The sequence below is a fragment of the Acanthamoeba castellanii genome (genome assembly GCF_000313135.1).
Source record: "Acanthamoeba castellanii str. Neff unplaced genomic scaffold scf7180000084585, whole genome shotgun sequence".
Lineage (NCBI taxonomy): Eukaryota > Discosea > Longamoebia > Acanthamoebidae > Acanthamoeba > Acanthamoeba castellanii.
Genome location: NW_004457359.1, coordinates 17,358 through 26,382, shown reverse-complemented (window position 1 = coordinate 26,382; position 9,025 = coordinate 17,358). Strand labels below are relative to the sequence as shown.

The 9,025-nt window shown below is 53.9% G+C and overlaps 4 protein-coding genes and 1 pseudogene across 4 annotated transcripts; 1 reads left to right on the top strand and 4 right to left on the bottom strand.

Annotated features, from left to right (window-relative positions):
* Nucleotides 1-149: 149 nt before the first annotated feature.
* ACA1_334110 (uncharacterized protein) lies at nt 150-1,958 on the bottom strand (the record flags this gene model as incomplete). Its single annotated transcript, XM_004336327.1, has 6 exons — nt 150-292; nt 403-532; nt 814-921; nt 1,118-1,199; nt 1,383-1,527; nt 1,634-1,958. The coding sequence occupies 6 exons, from the start codon at nt 1,956-1,958 to the stop codon at nt 150-152; spliced, it is 933 nt and encodes a 310-aa protein (XP_004336375.1).
* Nucleotides 1,959-2,230: 272 nt separating this feature from the next.
* On the bottom strand, nt 2,231-4,533 carry ACA1_334090 (annotated as a pseudogene).
* On the bottom strand, nt 4,179-4,532 carry ACA1_334100 (uncharacterized protein; the record flags this gene model as incomplete). The annotated part of the gene is made up of 2 exons (XM_004336326.1): nt 4,179-4,186; nt 4,265-4,532. The coding sequence occupies 2 exons, from the start codon at nt 4,530-4,532 to the stop codon at nt 4,179-4,181; spliced, it is 276 nt and encodes a 91-aa protein (XP_004336374.1).
* Nucleotides 4,534-6,269: 1,736 nt separating the features above from the next.
* Nucleotides 6,270-6,461, top strand: ACA1_334080 (uncharacterized protein; the record flags this gene model as incomplete). Its single annotated transcript, XM_004336325.1, has 1 exon — nt 6,270-6,461. The coding sequence occupies one exon, from the start codon at nt 6,270-6,272 to the stop codon at nt 6,459-6,461; it is 192 nt and encodes a 63-aa protein (XP_004336373.1).
* Nucleotides 6,462-6,880: 419 nt separating this feature from the next.
* Nucleotides 6,881-8,898, bottom strand: ACA1_334070 (uncharacterized protein; the record flags this gene model as incomplete). The annotated part of the gene is made up of 9 exons (XM_004336324.1): nt 6,881-7,004; nt 7,112-7,187; nt 7,272-7,440; nt 7,559-7,656; nt 7,789-7,870; nt 7,979-8,107; nt 8,235-8,448; nt 8,567-8,652; nt 8,779-8,898. 9 exons carry the CDS (start codon nt 8,896-8,898, stop codon nt 6,881-6,883), a joined length of 1,098 nt encoding a protein of 365 aa, XP_004336372.1.
* Nucleotides 8,899-9,025: the final 127 nt, after the last annotated feature.

Sequence of the window (9,025 nt, the reverse complement as noted above, 5' to 3'; positions counted from 1 at the left end):
CACATGATGGTGATGATGATTCTTGTTATGATGATGGTGATGGTTGCAGTGGTGACGATGCTTGTGGTGGTAATTGTGATGATGGTGATTGCAGTGGTGATGATGCTTGTGGTGGTGATGGGGGCGGTGCTTTTGCGGAGAGGCAGTCATTACCAGCGCATCAGGCGAGCGAAGCCGAATTTGTAGAAGAACGCTTCGTAGATCTCCGCGAGGCTTGCGCACTTGACAAACTTGCTCATGCCGGGCGCGTCCCTCGGCACTCCGTCATTCCACTTCAAAAATGCCCTCACCTCTGACCCACACGCGCACGCGCCACCGCACACGCGCCACCGCACACGACCGGACAACACACACGCGACATGAGACACGACACATGGCCCACGAGAGAGGACGCGGGTCTACCGGGCGGGAAATCAATCTGAAACTTCTTCTCGACCGCCCAGATCTCCTTGTCCGTCACGGGATCGAGCTTGAGCGCCAGAATCGCGTCGATCCGGCCGAGCAGGCGGCGCATTGTCGCCGCTTTATCTTTCTGTAGACACGACACGACACGACACGACACGACACGACACGACACGACACGACACGACACGACACGACACGACACGACACGACACGACCAACGACACGACCAACGACACGACCAACGACACGACCAACGACACGACCAACGACACGACCAACGACACGACCAACGACACGACCAACGACACGACCAACGACACGACCAACGACACGAATGCGACACACGGGGCACACATAAATATAAAGGAAGACCAAAGCCAAAGCACCACAGCGACGGTTTTCCGGTACCTTCTCGATAGCCTCGACCACCTCGTCGGGCAGATTCAGGTCGTGGTAGGGCACCTCGTGTTCCACCACGACGGTCGCGCATTGAGCGGCCAGGCTCTGCGGTTCGACCTGGCTCCCACCAAAGAAAATGACACGACACACACGACACACACGACACGACACGACACGACACGACACGACACGACACGACACGACACGACACGACACGACACGACACGACACGACACAACACGATACACGACACTCAACAAAAACATCAGCCATCAGTGCTGCAGCGCTCGCAGGTCATCAGCCAAGGTTGTACCCAGAGGAAATGAGAGTCCTTGAAGACAGGACCCAGCGACGGGTCGTTGAGGATGGCCTTCCTGATCGCCCTCGGCGGGACCCTGTTCGCGTAGTGTGCACGAATTAATGCCCGGGCCGGACTACTTTGGCGCGGTTGCTGCGTGTGTCGTGTCGTTGGTCGTGTCGTTGGTCGTGTTGTTGGTCGTGTTGTGTCGTGTCGTGTTGTGTGTCGTGTGTCGTGTCGTGTGTCGTGCGTGTTGTGCGTGTGTGTGTGTGTGCCGTACGATCTGGCTTTCGGTTGAGTGTTGCGTATTTCCGAGGTCGCGACGATGCCAATCCTGGTGGCAACGGCCAGCGAGGCGCGGGCGCAGTACACGACCTTCCCCACCACCTCCTCCTCCGGACCCGCAAGGCCGCCCTCCCACAGAACTGCTCCAGCAACAATTTATAATTATAATTGTAGAAAAATAATTAACACAATTGCTAAAATAAAGCAAAAAAAAGAATGAATAATAAGAAATGATGGAGCACAAACCAGTGCGGACAGCTGCGACAAGCTCCTCGATTAGGTGGCCCCATTGTTCCACGCGTCTGTCCAGACAGGTCAGCTCGGGGTAGTACGGGAAGAGGGCCTGCCATCTTTGTTGGACCGTCTCCGGGTCGAGCTTATGCTTCGTCTTTTGAGCGGCGGTCCCCGTCGTGGTGGCATGGGCTTCAGAGCCGCGGCAGAATGTGTTTCGGAGCAGTTCCTCCAAGAGGTTCAGCACCAGCGTGAGCGAGTCGCGTGCGAGAGGCAGAGTCATCTCGTGCTTCCCCTTCAGGTGCCAGCCCACCTCCGACCGCACTTGCGTCCCCTGCATCTTCTCCTCAAGCTGAATATTTCTTCATTTTCCTTTCATAAAAGAGAAGAAGAAAATGAAGTGGGTTTGTTTTTGATTTGCGGTTGGCTGGCCTCGCAACCACAAACTACACGGCAGCTGCGCTCTTCTTGGCCCTGGCCTCCCTCTTGCGGTTGCGCCTCCAGGTGGTGATGGCGTTATATATTGTTGGATAGAGTGACTATCGGGCAGACGAATTACGAACTTCCTTTTGCCCCCCTACTCATTTACGCATATCGTCGAGACCTTTTTGCTCATCCTAGCATGCATATGTGGTGGTGGTGGTCGTCGTCGTCGTCCTCGCTGCCGTCTTCGTCTTCCTCATCATCGCTGCCACCATACACCCGATGCGTGACCACCGCGAAGCGGGCGTAGATCTCGGGGGCTTGGATGCTCAGATGCATCGAGCCGTCTTCTTCCTCTGGTGCTTCATAACTGTTCAACGCCTCCACATTGTCCTGTGTGCGTGGTGCGTGGTGCGTGGTGCGGTTCAGGACAGCCCCGCAGGGAGAAGCAGCGACGAAAGCGGGGGATGGGGCACCTTGTGCTGTTCCAGGGCGTCGGCGTACGCGCGCACGCTCTCGATGAGGCTGGGCGTGATCAGGAGGGACGACTCGCACTCGTTGTCAATCTGCACCACCATGCTGTGGCGCCAACACCGTCAACACATCATCAGTGGCCTTTGTCACCTAACAAAACAAACAAATGATGATGATGGTGGTGATGAGGTAAGGTTGGGTATGTACCCAGACTCGATGTCCAAGGCGTTGTAGCAGAAGTCGTAGTCGATTGGCGCAATTGGGATCCACTTCATCCTGCCCAAACGAACGAAGAAGAATTGTTGGAATGATGCTGGCTGGTGGAGTCCAGATGATGATGACGACGACAATGGAGCCGATGCTCGTGATGATGAGGGGAAGTAGAGTGGTAAGTAGTACTTGCGGAACAGCGTAGGGAAGTATTCATTGTAGAAAAACTCTTCGTTGATCTCCTCGAGCCCCGCGCACTGGACAAACGCCATCATGCCTGGCGCGTCCATCGGCACTCCATTACTCCACTTCAACAGCACGCTCAGCTCTGGACGCACACACCGCACGCACCGCACACACCACATACGAGAGAGGACGTGAGCGCGCGAGTTGCATGAACAAGGGCTTGACACGAGTCTCTACCGGGTGGAAACTTCAGCTGAAACTTCTTCTCGGCCGCCGCGATCTCCTCGTCCGTCGCAGGCTTGAGCTTGAGCGGGGCCTTCATCGAGGAGGCCAGAATCGCGTCGATCCGGCCCAGCAGGCGGCGCATCATCGCCGCCTTATCCTTCTGTGCATACGACACGCGACACGCGACACATGCACTCGCAAGTTAGTCATTTTGTGACTCATTCAGAGCGCCGGTTTGTCAGCACCTTCTCGATGGCCTCGACCACCTCGTCGGGCAGGCCCAGGTCGTGGTAGGCCACCTCGTGCTTCACCACGAGGGTCGCGCACAGGGCGGCCAGGCTCTGCGGCGCCACCTGGCTCCTGCCAGCCCACAAAACAAAACAAAAACAAAGGCATCTCAGCCACCAGACCAGTGTCGCGCGCAGGCCACTTCGAAGACTTGGTACCCGGAGAGAGGGAGAGTCCTTGAAGACCGGAGCCAGCGACGGGTCTTCGCTGATGGCCTTCTTGACGACGCTCGGCGGGACCCTGTCAATGACGGCACGTCGGAGTTAAAACAAGGGAGATCGTGTGTTGTGTGCCACATCGTCGTATGTGTGTCGTGTCGTGTCGTGTCGTGCGTGTGTGTCGTGCGCACCCATGGACGGCCGGGCGAGTATTGACGGCTTCAGTGGCCCCAACCTCGGCGATCTTGGAGGCCACGCCCAGCAGGACCCGGGCGCAGTACTGCGCCACCTTTGTCTCCACCACCTCGCCACCGTCCTCCCGTAGAACTGCGCCCATAAATAATATTATTACTTCAGTTATCACCACAATTCATCATAAATAAATAAATAAATAAATAAATAGCAAGACGTGAGCCAAACCAGTGAGGACTGCGGCTACAAGTGCCGGCGGACATTTTTGCGCCCCGTCGACACTCAGCCCTGAGATGCGGACTAGTGCCCGCGCCCCACTCTCTCTTTTCCCCCGCGATCCCATTCCCCCTTTATTCCCTCTCCCTAGCTCCGACCTCCTTTATCCAGACCCGAGTTTGTGTTGGTCAGTGGCCTATTCTTCCCACATATATACTTCTTCTATCCATTCTCCAGCCTCCTAGTACACATACGTCCAGAACCTCACACGCACCGCGTGTCAGCCTGGCCACGAGCTTGGGGTCGTTCGGGAAGAGGGCCTGCCACCTCTGCTGGGTGGTCTCGGGGTCCAGCTTCTGCTTTGGCTTCTTCCCCGCCGAGGCCTCGCCAGTGGCGGGCGCAGTCGCCAGCTGCTGGAAGGTGCGCAGCAGTTTGTTCAGCAGGCCCAGCACCAGTGTAATTGAGTCGCGTGAGAGGCACACAACCAAATCCTCGTCCTGCAGGTGCCTGCCGACCACCGCCCACACCTGTGCTGCCTGCATCATGCGTTGTATTAACAACAAAACAAACAAAAAACTACTAAGAAAAAAACAAAACGAAAATAATGGCCCTTGAACTGAAAGAAGTTTTTTCCTGTCTTACTGTTGACCAATCAGTTGCTCTTGGCAAGCACTCTCGATCATGGTGGGCTAGATGCTTCACAGCATCAGTTACATTGAGTGTTGCTTCCATATTCCTCTCTCAATTGCACAGTATGTTCAGAAACCAGCAAGAATGGGGTTCAGACAACATCAAGCATGTGGGGTTCCACTTTTTGAAAACCATCAATTTCTTAAACAACCAGGTGTTATTTTGGACATAAATGCACATGCTGGAACTGGTAGGCTGTTAACAGATAGTTGGCCAAAATGGCCTGTTTTCATGATTCTTCTTTTGAGATTTCTCATTTTTGGCCTTATGAACAAGGTACACTATCCCCTTTTCATGAACACCAAGCTGGAGAGTGAGATAGGAGGGGCAAGGATTGTGGAAGAAATTAGAATTGTCAGTGCCCCATTGCGCAGTGGCAGGGGTGTATTGAGGAGTGATTGAGGGGGCTGTGCTGTTGTTGGCCCTGGGTTGGGGTGATGGAAAACCTTAGAATCTACTAGATCAGAGATGCTTACACTTTCAGGTATGTGTAGGAGAGTGGTGTAGGATGCTTGGGGAGTGGAGTTGTTGTGTGAGGTCATTGCTTGGTACTTGGTGGTAACAGTGTTGTGGCTGCTCAGTATGGGCGTGGCTGTGCTGGCGATCCTCCTGCACTATGTACACTGCTCACACAAAAACCAAGTGTTCATGAAAAAGGGTCACTGACCCTTTTTGCTTAGCACAATCAAATCTGTACAAAAAAGGCCACCATTTGGCTGTTTTTCATGAGGTTGGTGTACAGATCAAAAGCTTGGGCATCATTTTCAGAAAATGTACAGAAGTGGAGGATGCTATTGAGAAGGAATGACAAAGGCAGAATCCCTTTTTATGTACAGATTTCCCATCTGACGCGCGTTGGATTGCAATTTTGCCGAAATATGAGCATTTTTAATGGTCTTTTCTTTGTATTTTCTACACATTTTCCGCACTGCAACTCCTCAAGTGGGGCAACTGGATGCCCAATTCACCTGCAGCCTGGGCCTTCTTTGAAAAGAATGGCCCCAAACAAGAAGCAGGCACACAAGTACTAGCCACTTGCAATGAAATAGTGGTGATGCTCAACCTGGCCTGTCTCTACACCCATGGTGCTCCAGGCGTGCTGCAGGATTTGACCAAGGCCAAGACATGGGCCAGCCAATCCATTGAAAATGGGAACTGGGCCACCCAATGTACACTCCAAGAGCTGCAGCATGTTGAGCAGGCCTGTGAACAGGCCAGCAGACACAATCAAGTGCTGCTGGACATGATTCCCAATCCACACAAGTGACAATGTAATTCTCCACACACACTACCACACCACTGCACCACCACACACACATGAACATGAAGATCTCACATTTTTTTTTTCTGTTATTTGGATGTGGTGATGTTTCTTGAAAAGCAATGGAATGAATGCTGGAGGAGATGGACCAGTTGAAGCACAAGATGGAGTCCTACAATGCAACTCCAACAATGGTCAGCCCTGATCCATTGGAGCTGCTGGTCTGACAACCCATTGCATGAGGGTGCATGCATGGTGTGGGCTGGGCTCCACTTCTACAAGGGCTGGGCATTGGCCTACCTCAACCCACACAACAGCACACTACAGCATGGGATGCCTCTACATGGTCCTCAACAACATGGAGAACTTTCTAAAGCACTACCAGCTGGGTCTTGACACTGAGAAGAGACAGCTGCCCATGTTCTTGCCCTACATGAGCCTCAATCAGGATGGCCTCACTTTTGCCATCAATCTCCACTCACAGATCACCTCTGCCAGCACCTCATGGTGTCCAACCTAGTACAGAAGACCACCTCACATTCCTGATTTGAATCTGCTGGGCTGCAAAAAAGCTGATCTCAGTCCCACAGGCACCACCATGGCCACCAGCAGCAGCAGCAGTGGCACAAGGACCAACCAAGTGGGGGTTTTTGATGTGCAGTGCCACCAGCTCAGGCTGCATCAGGGTGATCCATGTGTCATACGCACGCCATTCACGCCAGGCTGACCAAAAATGTACAAATCTCTGGGCTGCACACACAACAAGCAATGCCAGGTCAGCGACTGGAAAGAGCTCAACCACAAGGCGGTCTGCTTCGCGGATTAACAACAGCAATGTGTCACGCTGGCTGCACCTCCATGACGGCGGTTAAGAACAACGTTCAATCAGATGTAAAAGAAAACTGAACGTGTTGAGTGCAGACACACCAAAAGCGGTCTCTACTTCTTGGAGAGGTAGATGACGTCCTCATCGAGCAGCCGGTGCTTGAGACCGACCCTCTGCGGCGTGTGCTTGGCCGAGGCGCCCCACACGAGCGCGTACTTGAACTGGTCCACCAGATCCCTGCATGAGTAGCGTCATCAGTTCGCTGGCCTCGCCATGCACCGCACGACACACACGACACACACGACACACACACACACGACACACGCATGACACAGAGGACGTACTTGTGGATGAGCCTGCAGACATCTTCCACGGTGGCTCCGGTACGCATGACGATGGGCTCAGAGAAATCGGGCGGCACTGAATAATAATAATAATAATTAAACAAATGTGAGTATACGTGTGTCGCATGCAGCGCGCTGTGTGTGCCTCAGAGGAACGTACGGCCGCGGCGCTTGGTGTAGACTCGGACGAGGTCGAGGTACTCCCAGATGGCGGGCAGGAGGCCGTCCATGAGGTTGAGCTGCAGGCCAGCAGAGATCACGACCGAGTGGGGTCGCCTGGCGAGCTTGTCCACCTCCTCAATGGAGAGCTGATCGATCTTGTTGTACACCTGCGGTAGGTACAAACCACGGTGAACACATGCACCACCGCACGCACCGCACGCACACCATCGCACCACCGCACACCACCGCACGCAACACAAAGGAAGGATAGAGAGGGGTGCGTACGTAGAGGGCCTTGACGTAGTGGGCGCGGCCCACGATGACGTCGATGAGCTCGTCGATGGTGGCGTCGCACCTCATCAGAATCTCCGCGTTGTGAATCTCTGCGTTCAAACACACAAGCCAGAGAGAAATAAATAGAAATTCATAAACTACAATTAAAAATTAAAACAAAAACATAATCATTTCATAAATAATAATAAAATATAAAATATAAAATAAATAACGAATCGTACTGTATTCGTGCAGGATGAGCCTGCACACCTTCTCGTCGATGTGGGTGAGCGGGACCGTGCTGTTGAACGCGAGACCGCCAGCCTGTGCCGCCAGACACCAGTCAGTTGACACTGCAACAGCGGCCACTTCCATTCCACATTGATGACAATGGCGATGATGGAGATGATGGTGACGGTGATTATTTCGTACCTTCTTGGGCTTGTAGTAGATGTCGGGCGGCTGCGAGTTGAGACGGATGCCCACCGTGTGCAGCTCGCTCTCCAGAATCTCGATCTGCTTGTCGTCCTTGGTCGCATCGAGCATGATCAAAATCAAATCCTGGCATTGGCAAGAAAGGAGGTCAAGTGTCAGTTTCGGTGTCACACCACACACACACCACACACACACACACACACACACACCACACACACACACACACACGAGCGCGCGCGTAGAGGAGACGAACCGCGGTACGGGCGACGGCGACGACCTGTCGACCGCGACCCTTGCCCTGGGCGGCGCCTTCGATGATTCCGGGAAGATCGAGGAGCTGGATGTTGGAGCCGTTGAACTCGAGCCGGCCCGGGATGCAGGTGAGGGTGGTGAACTCGTAGGCGGCCGCCTCGGACTTGGTCTCTGTGCACATCGACAGCAGCGTCGACTTACCGACGGACGGGAAACTGTTACACCGCACACACCCCACATCGCACGACACACGCACATGGCACACGCACACAGGGTGAGCGGGGTGAGAGGAACAGTTGTTGTGGTGGTGGGGGGCAACGAAGTAGTGAGTACCCGATCATGGCCACGCGAGCATCTCCCGACTTGGTGACGGCAAAGCCCTCACCGCCTCCCTTGCCCTTGCCCGTCGGCTCCAGCAGCTGCAAATGGATGAATTAAAAAGAGTGATTTGATTTAGCGGCATGCATGAATGAATTAAGTAGGGGGTAGAAATCCAGATTAATCTCTAATTTAGTGTGGCTGCAGGGGATGTAAAGGTCGGGAACCTGAGCGCGCAGCTTGGCCAAACGGGCCTTCATGAGACCGATGTGGTGCTCAGTGGCCTTGTTCTTCTGAGTGCGGTTCATTTCCGCCTCAATGTCCTTGATCTTGTCGAGAATACCCATTTTGTCGATTGATAGCTGGGCAGTGCCTCACGTCTTCTTGAGGGGAGATGGTGATTGCTCTGATGTCTGGGGTCGGTCGATGCCGCAACAATCGAGGCAAAATGGATGACAGTCTTTCCTGTCTTCC